Genomic DNA, 17,523 nt, shown 5'->3' on the forward strand with positions numbered 1-17,523 from the left:
CTTAGTTTCTGTGTGACTTTGATGTGCATCACCTCTTTCTCAAACTTCCACTTTGGGCAAGACCTAGACCTGGGCTAGACCTAGAGTACGAACGGTGGTCCCCTGCACAGTTGACGCAGGGATCCGGCCCTGCGCACTCCTTGGAGTTGGTCCTGCTTGCTTCAGCGAGCACAGCATGCAGATCCTCTGCAAGTATCGGAAGGATGGCCAAAGCGGTTACACTTTAAGCATCTCAGTGGATTAGGGATATATGGCCGCACCTCTGTGGTCAGATACCCTATGCCTTCAGCCTTTCTGGTAAAGTCGGACAGTCGAACGTGAGGATTGTGTTGCGCGTCGTTATATACTCGTTGCTTTCCGGATTTTTATTTTTCCTGACATCAATCACTTTTTGGCTTTTTAGATTTTCCAGTATTTCTTCTGATGGAACGTCAATGAGTTCCGCTAGTGACACGACACCACGGCAGGTATTAATGGTCCTATGCAAGGTTGCTGATACTTTGATCCCGTGCATCTCCTGTGTGTTCAGTATACGCTCGCAGTCGGCTTCAGAAGTGCATTGCAGAAGTAAGTCACCTGATCTAAGGCGCTTGATTTCTTTCACGTTCTTTGACAGAGGTGCCACCACCTGTTCAATGAAGAACGGTACATTTTCCCGAGTGGAGTGTTTTTTTTTTTTTCAGTCTCTGTGTTCACACTGCTTACAACAATGTGTTTAGTTTGAAAGGCGTCAAACGCCTGTTTGAAAACTTCAGTCCGCGGGCGCTTTCCGCCCGCGATCAAGGAAGGAATAGAATTTTTACCCATATAAGGTTAAAGTAAACGAATGTTCCAGATGGTCACCCACACTTTACATTCATGTGGGAAGATCCCGGAGTTTTAAAGAAAACTCATCGGTCGGGGCTTGACCAGGACCCCGACCGCCACTGTTCAAGGTTTCTACCCTTCACCTTAAATCCCCTCGGCACGGTACGGTTAACACCTTGGGACTGGGATCCGTGGTGGCGCCACTCACCAAACATCAGCGTACGCTGATGCCCCCTGCGGGGGCGTGCTGCTTGGCAGGTTATATTTTCCCTCTAAAATCTCAAATTATTCAACTCATAACAAACCGTGGTGGATTCCCCTACTATTTTAAATCAGTTAGTCTAACAAAACACTCTTTATATCTAACTCAGCAGAAAGTATCGACCACTACCTTTTCCACTGCAATATCACTTCCGATATAATCCTTCAAATAGAACAATAATTAAATAAATGAAACCCTCTATCCCCAAATAATCAGAGAACACAGATTTCATCCTCTACTATTAGTTAGTCGTTAGAATATCTATTATAACTATTGATATCATCGAAAGACCCTCTCAAACACGCATGTGACAAAGAAACCACGACCGACTCACCATGCTACAACTCACCATGAGCTGTTTCTTGAGTCGCATCTATTCATATCCAACATAAACAAGATTAGGAATAGCACAGCTCAAATCTATCATCCAATTCATGAAGAATTATCAACAGACTAGACGGTTCTTACCACCAAGACATCAATATTCTCATCCGGACCCAAGTCAACTTAGCATCACTCCTCAAGCTCTAACACCAGATGCAGAAGCCAAAGAATTGAAGATTGAAGATGGAAGAGTATGAAGTTGGAACAGAACTAAAGAAAACATGAACCAAGAACCAAGAAGAAGAACATATTTTCATTAATCATCACTAATTTAATAGTAAGTCCTGCTCCTATACAGAAAAGTACCTGTATCCCCTCCTCTTATTATTATCCATATTAACCTATTTTCAATAAGAATTACTTTGTACATCATGCATAAGCACTTCCCTCAATAACTACTGTATAATTCATTCCCCACTTTTCAATCATATTTGCTGTTAACAATACAGTACTTTTACTATGTTTCTTGTATATATCTGGATGGCTATTAATCTATTGAATACGAAACATGTGACTTACTCAAGAAAAACTAACATAATATGCAATACTACATGTGTTCCGATGCCATCAAGCGTGTCGATGTACTGAAAGATTCGGGGGTCGTTTTCGACTCCCAGCTGTGTTTTCATGATCTCTTACGTACGCTCTTCAGCTCTCAAAATTCTTGGCTTGCTCACATAAACATTCAAAATCTTTTCTCCACACTCTGTAGTTCTTCACCTGTATCGTTTCTTAATTTTACCGCGACTGGAATACGCGTTTCCAGTGTGGAACTCTCTTTCCTGCACTGACTCGTCACGGATTGAATCTGTCCAGAAAAAAAATTTCTACACATTGTACATAGCGTATTTTTAAGAAAGAGCCCTCACTTTAGAATGTATGTCTATAGAGAGATAATTAAATTTCTTGACCTTGAACCACTCTCAACGACGCCATTTTCATGATATTATGATCTGTTATAAGATCTTACACAGTTTTCTCGATACACCATCTTTATTGCATCAGCTTCATATCGTCGTACCTGTCAATGTAAGCAGACACACTAATATATTGTACCTATCCCAGCATATGCCTGCAAATCCGATCGCACGTATTCAACAAATGACAAAAGCAGTTCACCCCACTCATGGTATCTTTAATCCGCATACAAACGTTTTCAAAACTGTCCTCTGGCGTTCACTCGGTAACATGTGAAGTTGTACAGTTTTTTCTTCCCTTCTTGTGCTATGCAGGCCTGCGATGGGCGGGGGGGGGGAGGGAGGAGTAAGACGATCGCCTTAGGCCACACGCTTGCATAGGACCCACGCACGAAGTTCACAACCAGGGATTACTTTTTTTTAAATATCAAGTATGTGAATGTGGGAAAGGTGCCACGGAAAAAAGAGCCGAAAGCCAGCTAGTTCTGTGTCAGAACTGAAAAATGATTTTTATTCCATGCGCTCGCGCTCGGGTCAGCTGAGCGCTCGTCGTCGCTCGCTCCAGCGGGCTGGGCGCTCGTCGTCTTTAGGCGGCGAAGATGCCACAGGCCTCCCCCCCCCCCCTAGACTGGTAGGTAACCAGAGGAGAATGCCAGGAGACCTTTCTTGAGGAGAGTAGTGATCGGGGAACCGGGCAAGGTGGAGGCGACGCCGGAAGATGGACGGGAGAGAGCCGTGCGTCGAAGTAGGCGGGCTTCACTCTTTCTTTCGTGAGTACCTCGGGGCGGCCATTGATGTCCACTGCCACCGTCTTCTTATCTTGCGCCAATAAGCGGCGGGGACCAGTGTACGCTGGGGTGAGTGGCGGCTTAACGTGGTTCGCGCGAACGAAGACGTGAGAAGAGGTCTTGAGGTCCAAGTGGACAAAGATATTCCTATTAGTGGGCTGGCGTGGGGAAACGGGCTGAAGATCCCGGATTGGCCGCGAAGCTATGCGACAAAGTCATGAGCACTGGGAGGCGCGAGGGAGGGGGGGGGAGCTGAGGAAGTCGCCGGGAAGCCTCAGCGGGCAACCAAATACCAAGTCCGCGGGGCTACACTGGAGGCCCTGCTTGAGGGATGAGCGAAGACCTAGGAGCACCCAGGGCAGGTGATCGACCCAATTCGCCGAGTGCCTTCTCACGCAGATGGCGGCTTTGAGCTGCCTGTGCAGACGTTCGACCATGCCGTTCGCTGAAGGGTGGTAGGCCGTGGTCTTCGAATGCTTCGCGCCGATGGCAGAGAGGAGGGCTGCGAAGCTTAGGGAGGTAAATTGGCGACCTCTATCTGTGGTGACGATGCCAGGGCAGCCGAAGCGCGAGATCCAACCGAAGAGGAATGCACGACCAACTGTGTCGGCCGTGGCGTCGGGGATCGGTAGCACTTCCGCCCAACGGGTAAGCCTATCAACACAGGTGAAGAGGTATCGGTTACCCTGCGAGATGGGAAGCGACCCAACCAAATCCAGATGCACATGGTGGAAGCGAGCTTCGGGAGTGGGAAGGTCGGTAGTCGGTGTCCGGGTATGACGGTGAACTTTTGCCCGCTGACATGCCATGCAAGACCGGGTCCCGGCCCGAACGTCCTTGTTAATGCTAGGCCAGACATAGCGGGATAGAATGGCCTTGTGCGTTGCACGCACGCTGGGGTGTGCAAGATTATGGTGCTGGGTAAGGATCCGGCGGCGCAAGGTTTCGGGAACGAAGGGGCGGGGGCAAGGCGTAGATGTGTCGGAGAACCCTAGTGAAAATGTATCTGAGAGGCCTCTCAGGTCTAATATGTTATGGGACTGAGAGGACCTCTCAGGCTGAGAGGTCCTCTCAGGCCTGTGGACCTCTCAGGCTGACCTCTCAGGTTGAGAGGACCTCTCAGAATGACAGGACCTCTCAGAAGCTAATGCCCAGATCTGACATTGGAACATCAATGTTCAATTTCGCCATCTACGCTGCACCTGTCGTCGGAGTGGTATAATCATACAGTGCTATGATACACCAGGCATAGATAAGACAAGTACATGTCACAAAACTCCACATATATTGAGTTCCTTCGATTGTACAGATACACTCAAGGCATGCACACTGCTATCTGATTATGTAACAGTTATTTCAAATGTCTTACAGAATTGTGAATATCTAATATTTGTTGAAGGATCGCTCGCAAGAAACTACACGAAACGGTAAATTGCACCAACAGAAACTAGATTTAGCACTTACATGTCTACGAAAGCGTACGAGTCATCATCAACACATACTGTCGTATTCCACAAAGCGTGAACTCATGGGACACATATTCACAATGTCCGTACAGCGGCGATGAAAAATATTATTGAGGAACTCTGCTTCTCGGTGATCAAGTTAATCTGTTTTACGTATACTTCGGGACTTGCGATGCACCGTCTAGTTTCCCTTGCTTGCGTAAGCCACCAACTAACTGGAGAGATTGGGTTCTCACCACCTTGTGTAGTCACCACCTGTCACTTCGTACGAGATTCATCTGTAACAAATACAACTTCAAAATGTCAGTGTAAGTCAGTGTGTAGGCATCGAAATATATAACACACCGTTTGGCACCCAGCGCCGTTGGTAACGTTACGTGGTTGGTAATCTTCCTATCGGCGCTCATAATGCGTGTCTGCGAACAGTAGTAAAAGCCTAAAGTGAAGAGGAATGGCTGTCAATCACAAAAGCATATTTGAGACATCGTCTACATACCTCAAAAACAGTTACAATCCCGAAGACAAAACGCAAATTACTTGAGATCCGCGGCCGACGTCCTCACACTTCAACGTTTCAAAACAGACTGATTCAACCGCTGGCGACTGGCCGAAACGCTTCCACTTATGTGCAGTGCAATAATGCACGGATTGCGAGAACAATAGCTTCAAGGGGGGAAGGCAATACAAGGTTATCACGGCACGTGTTCCTTGAAGGAATAATGCACAAACACGTGAAATCTTGCGATGTATTTTCCAAAGCGGACGAGGTATACCATGTTCTGCGGCGCGGAAAACACGTAGCAACTTGCTCTGGGAGGTGTTGCACGACGCACTGTCGCAAAGCTGTCTGAGAGGTCCCCCCCAACCTCTCAGGGCTACATGAATGATTATACAACGTCTTCCAGGTTTTCTCTAAGAGGTCCTCTCAGACCCCTCTGTGCTGCCTGAAAGGTCCTACCAGACCTTTCAATATTTCTTGAAAGGACCTCTCAGACCCTTCAGAAGTGCTAAAGGGTCCTACCAGACCTTTCAAGATTTCTGAAAAGGTCCTCTCAGACCTCTTAGGACTGCTTGAGAGGTCCTCTCAGACCCCTCAGAATTCCGTAGAAGGTCCTCTCAGACCTCTTTGGACTGCTTGAGAGGTCCTCTCAGACCTCTTAAAAAATCCTGAGAGGCCTCTCAGATACATTTTCACTAGGGAAGAGAGGCTTTGTAAAGCCTGGGAGGGTCACGGGACGCAGCGCCAAAGAGGAAATGCCGAAGAGGTGGTCGTTCAGTTCAGGATCTTGAGCGTGTGCATTGCAGAGCTCCCCAATGTTCACCGTTGAGGGCAGGAAAGGAATAACGTTGATGCGGGAGAGGGCGTTGGCGGCCGAATTCTCTATTCCGGGGATGTGGCGGATGTCGGTGCAGAATTCGGATATGAAGGCAAGTTGGCGGGTTTCGCGTTCGCAGTAGCTGGAACGGTTGGCGGTGTACGCTAATGTCAAAGGCTTGTGGTCCGTCAGAATATGGAACTCACGGCCTTCCAGAAAGAAGTGGAAGTGTTTGACTGCGGCGTACACTGCGAGAAGTTCGCGGCCAAACGTACTGTAACGAACTTCCGCCAGTTGAAGGCGACGGGAAAAGAATCCGAGTGGTTGCCACTTGCCGTCAACCAACTGCTGCAGGACGGCGCCAATAGCTGTAGTAGAGACGTCAGCCATCAAGCGAGTGGGTGCTGACGGGGAGGGATGCACAAGAAGGGTGGCGTTCGCCAACGACTCCTTAGCAGCGCAGAAGGCACGCTCAGCTTCCTCGGACCACGCCAGCAGAGCTGGTGCCGACTTGCAAGCCCGAAGGAGGTCGGTGAGCAGCTGTACGATGTGGGCGCAGTGGATAAACCGACGGTGAAAATTGAGCAAACCCAAGAAGTGTCGGATCTGACGGATTGTTTGCGGCCGAGGGAAGACACGGATAGCTTGTACTTTGGTCTCAAGAGGTCGAATACCACGTTGATCGATGTGGTGGCCGAGGAATTTAGCTTCCGGCTGCCCAAAGCGGCATTTCTTCACATTTATGACCAGGCCATGATCGTGCAGGCGTGTGAAAACTTTCCGAAGGTGCGCAATGTGCTCTCCCTGCGAGGCGCTTGCAATGAGAAGATCGTCTAAGCAGGCGTAAACGGATGGTAAACCGCGCAAGACGTCATTGATGAAGCGCTGGAAGCTCTGCACGGCGTTGCGTAAGCCGAAGGGCATCTTGACAAACTCGAAGAGCCCAAAGGGCGTGATGACAGCTGTCTTCGGGATGTCGGGAGGGTGCACCGGTATCTGATGGTATGCCTTAACGAGATCGAGAGTCGTGAAGACAGTGCATCCAGCAAGGTCAGCGGTGAAGTCGCATATATGAGGCAGAGGGTACTTGTCGGGAACGGTCCTGATGTTAAAAGCCCGACAATCGCCGCACGGCCTCCAGTCGCATGGGTCGAATTTGGGAACCATATGCAATGGCGACGCCCCGTTACTGGGGAACGGGCAGATTATGCCAAGTTCGAGCATATGCTCAAATTCCCGTTTGGCAATGGTGAGGCGGTCGCCATGCAGCCGACGGTAATGGGAAGACACAGGGGGACCAGTTGTGATGATGTGATGCGTAACGCTGTGTTTGACGGGAGCCTTGAGGTTGCAGGGCTTGGTTATGTCAGGAAATTCGTCTAGGATGGCGTCATACGGTGAAGTGGGACGCAGGGCACGGATGCCAAGCGGGGAGTGGGAGGAGGACGTGCCCTTCACCCGTAGAGACGTAGTATTGTCGAGAAGGCGTCGGTGGCGGATATCCACAGACAGACTAAAGAAGGCAAAGAAGTCCGTGCCAAGAATAGGCTGCGAAACATCAGCGAGGAGGAACACCCAACGAAATGTTCTTCTTAAGCCCAGGTCAAGCGTGAGAGAACGTAGTCCGTAAGTTTTGATCGTGGTCCCATTGGCGGCTTGGAGGTTAGAGCCAGAGTGAGCGCAGCGACGGTCAGCAGCAGAAGCCGGGATAACACTGACCTCCGCGCCAGTGGCGGTATCCGCGCCAGAGGGGGTATCCCGCAACGCGATCGCGAATGATGAAGAGACGACTGGAAACAGGGCCAGGACCACTTGCCGCCATCAGGGGTAGGCCCGTTGGTTTTCCTGCCACGCACAGGGCGGGATACAGTGCTGGGCACGATGGCGAAAGCGGTGGCGGTACCAGCAGAGACGAGCCCCCGTCTGGGTGGCATCGGGACATGTTGGGGCAGCAGGCGAAGGGGTGCGGCGCAATGAGGATCTCGAAGCAGAACGGCGACGAAGCCTTGGGCGAAGGGAAGTAGTAAGGGACTCACAAGCCGTCCGTAAGTTGCTCCAGTCGTTGTTCGAGCCGATCTAATCGCGAGGCTTGGGACGTCGTAGCCGCAGCAAGGGTAGGCGGCGGTTGCTGAGGTGCGGAGTAGTCGGCAATTCGGTCTGCCAACGAAGCCAGGGTGTCCGACGTTAGGTACTCAGAGCCAGCCCAAACCATGCGCATTGCCTGAGAGAGCCTCTGAAGAAACAGCTCACGCAAAAAGGGCTGCTGCGCTTCAGTTGAAGAGCCCCCAAGAAGTTGTCTTATACGGTGCAACATTTGCGAAGGCTTCCTGTCGCCCAAGTAGGCGGCCTTCAGATCGTCAAAGGCGCGTTCAACAGGAACCGTAGCGAGCACGTCATCCAACTCCGCCGCGATTTCCGGAGGGAGGCCAGCAAGGATGTGGAAATATTTTGACTGCTGTGATTGGATGTGCCGCAGACGAAACTGGGCCTCCACTTACCGGAACCAGGAACGAGAGTTTTGTCTCCAAAAGGGAGGTAGGCGGATTGGCGTAGCAGCCGTCGAGATCGCAGGATCGTCTGCGCGCAAGGCACGGTCCCCAGACGATGGGTCAGCCATGGGAGATGGGACTGCACCAGTGGGTGGATCCATTAGCTCAGAAGCGCGTAGGTCCAAACGCGGGTCACCAGAAAAGAGCTAAATGTGGCCACGAGGCTGATAAGGGGCTTGTCAGCCTTATCAGCCTCGTGGCCACATTTAGCTCTTTTGTCCCGAAGAAGGCGGAGCTTCCGCCGTAACGTAGACATCCTCCCTAACTTTTATAATTTTTAAGTTTTAATAAACCCCTTTGTTGTTACTTCCCCTACTTTCGTCTTCTGTCTCCCATTTTTTCAACTATAGTTACGTAGCCGTCCGATCCAACTCCAACTTTTCAAGATATATATATATATGTTTGTAACTCAAACGTCGCCATGCCAGTACTGGACAGCTGTTTCGGCCTTGTTGGGTCTCATCAACAGTACGCAGGCAGGCAACGTTTGAGTGGATGCCTGCGTACTGTTGATGAGGCCCAACAAGGCCGAAACAGCTGTCCGGTACTGGCATGGCGACGTTTGAGTTACAAACATATGCTATACGTGCAGCCAAAGAGCTCCGGCTATTTTTTCTTTGTATACTTCACTGGTTTTGCACTGGGCTTTCAGTGAGTGAGTTACCTTACCCTGACGGGAGGAATCACGTGTTACGTGACCTTCTGACGCCATCCATTCAAGCGTTGCCTGCCTGCGTACTGTTGATGAGGCCCAACAAGGCCGAAACAGCTACTGGCATTATTTACGCCAGTACTGGCATGGCGACGTTTGAGTTACAAACATATGCTATACGTGCAGCCAAAGCGCTCGGGCTATTTTTTTTCTTTGTATATATATATATATATGTATATAGGGTGAGGTAAAAGGATTATCAAACGGCCACGAAGTTTTACAGAAGTTAAAAAAAAGACGCGGAAACAGATTTTAGGGAAGTTACAAACACTAGTTTATTACATGGGGAGACGTTAAAAAGTAAAATAGGCAAGGGGTCGACGTTTCGACAGTGGCACTGTCTTCGTCAGGATAAAGACGAAGACAGTCCCACTGTCGAAACGTCGACCCCTTGCCCATTTTACTTTTTAACGTCTCCCCATGTAATAAAGTAGTGTTTGTAACTTCCCTAAAATCTGTTTCCGCGTCTTTTTTTGAACTTCGTCTTCTTTTCTCTTCATGGAACGATGCGGCAGCACCAGAGGACACGTGTTTCGCCGTGTTCTGCATTATATATATATCTATATATATATATATATAAAGTAAAAAAATTGCCGAAGCTCTGTAGCTGCACGTTGAGCATATGTTTACAATTTGATCGTGCACTCCCAGCCAAGGACAGCTGTTTCGCTCTACTTGGAGCTCGTCAGCCTGGCGTAGGGAAGTGACACGATCTTGGGTCGGCACAACAATGCGTCTCGGCGAGACGTCAATGTCCCACGGTGACGACGCCACCTGTGGAGGCCGCAGTGCAAGCCAGCAAGTACATATAAAAAGTAAAAAAAAACAGCCGAAGCTCTGTAGCTGCACGTTGAGCATATGTTTACAATTTGATCGTGCACTCCCAGCCAAGGACAGCTGTTTCGCTCTACTTGGAGCTCGTCAGCCTGGCGTAGGGAAGTGACACGATCTTGGGTCGGCACAACAATGCGTCTCGGCGAGACGTCAATGTCCCACGATGACGACGCCACCTGTGGAGGCCGCAGTGCAAGCCAGCAAGTACATATAAAAAGTAAAAAAAATAGCCGAAGCTCTGTAGCTGCACGTTGAGCATATGTTTACAATTTGATCGTGCACTCCCAGCCAAGGACAGCTGTTTCGCTCTACTTGGAGCTCGTCAGCCTGGCGTAGGGAAGTGACACGATCTTGGGTCGGCACAACAATGCGTCTCGGCGAGACGTCAATGTCCCACGCTGACGACGCCACCTGTGGAGGCCGCAGTGCAAGCCAGCAAGTACATATAAAAAGTAAAAAAATAGCCGAAGCTCTGTAGCTGCACGTCGAGCATATGTTTACAATTTGATCGTGCACTCCCAGCCAAGGACAGCTGTAGAGCTTCGGCTATTTTTTTACTTTTTATATGTACTTGCTGGCTTGCACTGCGGCCTCCACAGGTGGCGTCGTCACCGTGGGACATTGACGTCTCGCCGAGACGCATTGTTGTGCCAACCCAAGATCGTGTCACTTCCCTACGCCAGGCTGACGAGCTCCAAGTAGAGCGAAACAGCTGTCCTTGGCTGGGAGTGCACGATCAAATTGTAAACATATGCTCAACGTGCAGCTACAGAGCTTCGGCTATTTTTTTACTTTTTATATGTACTTGCTGGCTTGCACTGCGGCCTCCACAGGTGGCGTCGTCACCGTGGGACATTGACGTCTCGCCGAGACGCATTGTTGTGCCGACCCAAGATCGTGTCACTTCCCTACGCCAGGCTGACGAGCTCCAAGTAGAGCGAAACAGCTGTCCTTGGCTGGGAGTGCACGATCAAATTGTAAACATATGCTCAACGTGCAGCTACAGAGCTTCGGCTATTTTTTTACTTTTTATATGTACTTGCTGGCTTGCACTGCGGCCTCCACAGGTGGCGTCGTCACCGTGGGACATTGACGTCTCGCCGAGACGCATTGTTGTGCCGACCCAAGATCGTGTCACTTCCCTACGCCAGGCTGACGAGCTCCAAGTAGAGCGAAAACAGCTGTCTAGTTCTAGTTTTAGTCCTAGCTTGTTGAGATAGGCCGTCCACAGCTGGGATTGTGGCACGCTTGAATTGTAAACATATGCCTCACGTGCAGCCATGGAGCATTTGCTCATTTTTATATTTGTATATATATATATATAGATACTCATTGAACGATGCGAGAGCACCAGAGGACACGTGTTTCGCCGTGTTTGCGGCTCGTCGGCCCTGGGTAGCTGCGCATCGTTCGGGATTGGCAAACCAGGGGTCACTCAGCGAGCGATATACACCTGGGAGGGTGACCGAGCACTCCTCAATGCCACAGTGCAAGCCAGTGAATTATAAAGAGGGGGGAAAAGCCATTAAAAAAATAGGTAAATGATGCTAGACGCGTTTGAAATTCAAACTTACAGTTAAGATGGCTTCTATGGCTGCACGTAGAGAAACAGATACTTATTGAACGATGCGACAGCACCAGAGGACACGTGTTTCGCCGTGTTTGCGGCTCGTCGGCCCTGGGTAGCTGCGCATCGTTCGGAATTGGCAAACTAGGGGTCACTCAGCGAGCGATATTTTTATTATTTATTTATTCATACTACCGGCTTACAAGTAAGCCTAAGTAGGGTGGGATACATACACTTAAGGTAAACACACAAGGTCAACAAAAAAGAGATAACAGAAGACATCACTTCAGAACTGTCGCTATCAGTCTACAGAAATTCTCAACCGTAGGACTATTCATTATCGCCTGTGGTAGCTCGTTCCATTCCAGGACAGTCCGCGGGAAGAAAGAAAATTTAAAACAATCACTTTTCGCGCTGAAAGGTTTAAAACGTAAACTGCGTGATTGCCATGTTTCTCGGCCAGAGAAAGACTGCAGGTAAAGTGTGCTGTCGATTTTAAACTTGTTGTGAATCATTTGGTAAAGGAACCTGAGCCGCTACATTTGTGTGAGGAGCACAGTGCCGCCTAATCCGTCGAAGACGAGCTTTAACTTGCGGAAACAAAACAAAAACAAATGTATCGGGTGACTCCATTGGAGGCTGCCCTTATTTTGTGTTGCATTTTCTGTTTTCGTTTAATCTTTTTCCAGGACGCAAGAGGTGATAGTGTGCTCTTTCCCCCTCTCACAGTGGGGATGAAGGAAATGCGCGTCTCCGAAGATGCGCAATGAACAAAATAAAGAAAAAAAAACGGTGTACCTTCACGAATTTTTTACGGACGATCTACCGAACGGATTTTTCTTCTGAAAACGGCTACGGTATCAGGTGACCGAAAGGAACAGATGTTATGGGACAACCTATGTGGGGACTATCGGAGCACAATTAATGCAGCAGCAATGAAGGCGGATTATCCACTGCCTACGCCAGACGAGGTGATGAGCAAACTGCAAGGAGGCACGCTCTTTTCCACGTTGGACATGACACAGGCCTATCAACAGTTGAGAGTGACAGAGACAACCGCACAGCAGTTGACCATCAATACCGTGAAAGGCCTGTACAAAGTCAAGCTGTTACCATTTGGAATAGCAGCAGCTCCTGCTATATTTCAGAGGTTTGTCGAGAAGCTTCTAGCTGGCATTGACGGCATCGCAGTCTACCTAGACGACATCATTATCAGTGGAGCAGACCAACAACAGCACAATCGACGACTGGAAACAGTACTGGCAAGACTGGAAGAGTCCGGACTGAGACTTAAGAAACCAAAGTGCAAATCTGCACGCACCGAAGTGGAATTCTTAGGACATAAGATCACAGGTTTGGGCGTGCGGCCGACAGATGCAAAAATACGGGCACTACTGAAAGCTCCTGAGCCAACGTCGAAAGAGACCTTACAGTCATTCCTCGGGATGTTAGCCTTCTATGATCGTTTTTTGAAAGACGGAGCAACTACGGCAGCACCTATCTATAAGCTTCTTGCGAAAAACGCAACGTGGAAGTGGACCAGGGAACACAAGACTGCATTTGACGCGCTCAAGGAACAGATTTGCCATGCTCCTGTGCTGGCCCACTACGACCCACACAGACCACTGATACTATCATGCGACGCCTCGCCGTACGGCGTGGGTGCGGTACTGGCGCAAGAAGACAATGAAGGCAACGAAAGACCTGTCGCTTTCGCATCCAGGACCTTGGGACCAGCAGAGAGAAATTACTCTCAACTAGACAAAGAAGGCCTGGCAATCGTGTATGCGGTTGTACATTTCCACATGTACTTAGCGGGTCGACACGTGCAAATATACACTGACCACAAGCCGTTACTCGGGATCCCCGGAACTACAAAACCTGTGCCACAGTTGACGTCGCCCCGAATGCTGAGATGGTGCGTTAAGCCTGCTGCCTATACCTACGATCTAAGCTATCGTCCGGGAAAGCTCAACTCGAATGCCGACATTTTGAGCAGGCTGCCGTTGCCGTCTACAGATGATGAGCCGTGCCACCAAGCGGATGTGCTAATGTTCGAAGCATTAAGCCGTCCTCCCCTAACTGCAGAAGAAATCTCGTCAGCAACGCAGAGCGATCCAGTTCTTTCCGAAGTGTACACCGCTATTGAAGCAGGGACGTTGTACGAGTTACGAGACGCACAGTTTCGCCAGTTTCGGGCAAGAGTCACGGAATTTTCCTTCCACAGAGGCTGTATTCTGCGTGGATCAAGAGTGGTCATTCCACAAAGCAAAAAGAAGTCAGGCAAAGCAGGCGTTAGAGTTGGTGCACGCTGGTCACCGTGGCATCGTGGCTATGAAAGCCTGTGCTCGGAGTTACATGTGGTGGTGTGGTATAGACAACGACATCGAGGAGATGGCCAAGACGTGCATCAGTTGCGGAAGAATCAGAAGTCTCCCGCGAAGGTGCTACAGCCAGAGTGGACTCGACCCAGCACCCCATGGCACACCATTCATCTAGACTTTGCTGGACCTATTCGAGGTATCACATTCCTAGTAATAGTGGATGCCTATAGCAAGTGGATGGGGGTCCGGCAAGTGGAAAGTCCAAACTCAGCTACAGTGATACGAGTGCTCCGCGGCCTCTTTGCGACATTTGGAATTCCGCAAAAAGCAGTGTCGGATAATGGAACTGCTTTTGTGTCCGAGGAGATGAAGGAATTCTACCGGAGAAACGGGGTTAAGTGCGTCACGGCAGCACCTTATCACCCTGCTACCAATGGGCAAGCCGAAAGAATGGTCGGTTATTTCAAACGGACACTGTCGAAAGCAACATCGGGAACGCTGGCTACGCAAGTTTCAAGGATATTGTTTAAGCAACACACGACGTGTCACGCGACAACAAGGAAGACCCCCGCAAGACTGATGTTCGGGCGAGAATTACCCTCGGCTCTGGATGGTCTCCTACCGAAACGTCACACCAGCCAGCTCGATAGGCTACCAGAATCAAGGACACTCCATGAAGGTGACGTGGTGCTCATCAGAAACTTCAGCAGCAAGCCAACATGGGTGCAAGGAGACGTGACCAGAAGAGTGGGTCGCCGTTCGTGGATGGTGCGCACAGAGGACGGCGAATGCCGACGTCATATCGATCACATTAGGCTACTCCGACGTAAGGCACAACTGTTGGACACTGGCACTTCGCCTCTTCTGGCTTGGAACATAGGCGATACTGAGGATCAAGTTACCAGGAACGAGGAAACGTCGTCCGTTCCACCTCCATTGGAAGGACGGCCTAAGCGAGTCAGAAGGAAACCAGATCGATATGGAGACTTTGTTTCTGAATATATTCATTGTGGTTTGGGTTTTAACCTAAGGGGAAGAAAGTGTTATGTATTGGGTTGTTTATGTGTCGGGTTCTTTGTTAAATCGCATGGCTTATGTAAGCGCGATCCGAAGACGACGACGATGGGCGCGCGACAAAGAGGATAGTGCGCTGGCCAAGCCGGTACTGTCTGTGCGCAGGGGACTACTAATAAAAGGTAATCCAGGTACATCGGTGTTCGCTTATGCTTATAAGCCATCAGGAACTCACGGAAACTTGGATCTAACACTTTTATAATTAAAAAGTTACTTAAGCATTGTCTTAGGAGTTTGCTAATGCCCTCCTAAGGAGTGCCCTTCAGCATATGCTATATTGCAATTGATTTCATCCCGAAAAAAGTGATACATATATTTAAAAAATATGTTCACACATTGCTTCGAGGCCCTGTATTTGAGTGGTCCACCAACCATGATAGAAATTAAGAGTAAAAAACGTAGGCCCCGCAGAGACATGCGGTCAAGGGATCTTTTTCTGCCAATAACATTTTTATTTCATTTCAATTGTCGTAAAATTAATTTCTTGAATTGAACCCTGAAATTTCCAAAGACAAACTAACGTGTTCTTTGCGGAAATGGGTTCCCCGTGCTAGTTCTACTCAGTATAGCACATAATCCCACTCGTAATGCAATGGCAATTGCCGAAATAAATTGGCAGGGATTTTGTGCTATACTGAGTAAAATGACCACCGGAACCCATTTCTGCAAAGAAAACGTTAGGTTGCCTTGGGAAATTTCGGAGTTCAATTCAAGAAATAAACTTTCCATCAATTGAAATGAAATAAAAATGTTACCAATGTGTAGCAAAAGTTATTGGCAGAAAGAAATCCATTGACAGCATGTCTCTGCGGGGCCTACGTTTTTTACTATGAATTTCTATCATGGTTGGTGGACCACCCTGTATATGTGTAAGTACTGTATTGTCTATGTGCGCCAATACCAAGGCTTTGGCTGTTCTTGCGCACGTTAATAAAGACTATTATTATTATTATTATCTTTTGTTCAGCGCCTCGATAACAATTTCTTCCGGAACCTTCAGCCAGGAACTCAGTGGCTTCTGCGCATGCGGCGTAAACATCTGTCTTTGGGCTCACTGCAGTCAGTGGCGAATCGTTGTTCTGTTTGACTAACTGTATTGCTTACATTTGACAGGTAAGGAAGCCATTTTGTTTATTTTGGTTGTTAGCTTTGCCCCTAACTGCATATCTGTGAGCTGATCTCATGTCTCAGCAATGCGTAGCTTGTTTCAGACCCCTTCCTAAGGATGGCAGGTTTTTGCGTTGCTCTGAATGTCAGAATAATTACCATCTCGGAACACAATGCTCAGGGGTAGCGGATGGCACCTTCAAGGGTATGAGTGCAGAGAAGAAAGAAAATTGAGCACAATGAGCTTATGGGAAGCTGCGGTAGATAACTTAGCCATTGTTAGGTACACCCACCATACATGAATCGAAACATCCCTGGATCATTTTTCGAAGAGTTATGATGACCTGTGTGGAAAAGTAGCCGAGTTCTCAGTTTGGAAGCCAAATGAAACTAGCAAAACAAACAGTTTCAAACTGCGCAAGCTTCTCCAAAACGATAGGGAACAGCAACCTAGAAGACTAAACATGGAAATTCATGGAGTTAAATCCGCCCAAAATGAAGACCTTGCTTTGCTAATGGCGAAGCTGGCCGATAATTTCAAAATCACTGGGTTTAAACTCCATGATATCCAGGACCTCCACAGGCTCCCTGCAGGACGTAACTGTGTCCAGCCAATATTAGTCAGTTTTAAAAATACTCACACGAAGAATCAGTGGATGACCCTGCGTTCTAGACCGGGATGTTTGGGGTAGTCTGGAGAAAGGATTTATTTCAGCGATCTTACGCAGCGGTACAGAGAGCTGTTCTGGAAAGCTAGAAGCAAAGCAAAGGAATCGCACTACCGTTTCATATGGGTCAAGAATGGACGAATATTTGTACGGAAGGCTGAGGGAGAAATGGTTATTCGGATTGCGAACGCGGCTGACCTGGAGAACATCGTGTGATGACTGACTTTGTGTTCGTAGTTATGTAGCAGTGTGCATTTGTACCACAACGACCGTTCAGTTTTCTCTACTTCCAGACTTGCGGTCTCTTCGGTCTAAGCTCGATGAATATGATCATAGTGGCCATTCCGTTCTTAGGATTGTATATTTGAATGCAAGGTGGGGCGTGTTAGCGCCGCGAAGCAACTGTGGTATATTTGAATGTCAGAAGTATGAGAAAACATTGGAATGAACTGGTCGCCTACGTTCACACGCTTTACGATATTATAAATGTACTCTGCATATCAGAAATACATTTACACAAAGCTTAAGTGGGGCTATATCAGCTAGTAGGCTTTATTTCATTTTTTTAAAGTAAGACCAAATAAGAGAGGTGGTGATTTAGTCATTTTTGTTAAGCCGTGCTGGAATGCTGCCACTGACGATACTTTCTTTGCCGAAGCAGAATCGCTTCCTTTGTCGGTGTCAAAAGAGAGTTTTTTCTTTAGCTATTCTTGCTTATTATCGTCCTCCTTCTTCAAATGTTCACTCT

General features: G+C 48.5%; 1 protein-coding gene and 1 long non-coding RNA gene across 2 annotated transcripts; one reads left to right on the forward strand and one right to left on the reverse strand.

Annotated features, from left to right (window-relative positions):
- Positions 1 to 4,872: 4,872 nt before the first annotated feature.
- Positions 4,873 to 5,205, reverse strand: LOC135390216 (uncharacterized). The gene is made up of 3 exons (XR_010421780.1): positions 5,121 to 5,205; positions 4,970 to 5,060; positions 4,873 to 4,902 (listed from the first exon to the last, which is right to left on the reverse strand). It is a non-coding gene; the product is annotated as an uncharacterized LOC135390216 (long non-coding RNA).
- Positions 5,206 to 12,537: 7,332 nt separating this feature from the next.
- LOC135389294 (uncharacterized protein K02A2.6-like) lies at positions 12,538 to 16,991 on the forward strand. The gene is made up of 2 exons (XM_064619357.1): positions 12,538 to 14,883; positions 16,836 to 16,991. The coding sequence occupies exons 1-2, from the start codon at positions 12,538 to 12,540 to the stop codon at positions 16,989 to 16,991; spliced, it is 2,502 nt and encodes an 833-aa protein (XP_064475427.1).
- The last annotated feature ends 532 nt before the right edge of the window (positions 16,992 to 17,523 follow it).

This window comes from Ornithodoros turicata, chromosome 3 (genome assembly GCF_037126465.1).
Source record: "Ornithodoros turicata isolate Travis chromosome 3, ASM3712646v1, whole genome shotgun sequence".
Classification (NCBI taxonomy): Eukaryota; Metazoa; Arthropoda; class Arachnida; order Ixodida; family Argasidae; genus Ornithodoros; species Ornithodoros turicata.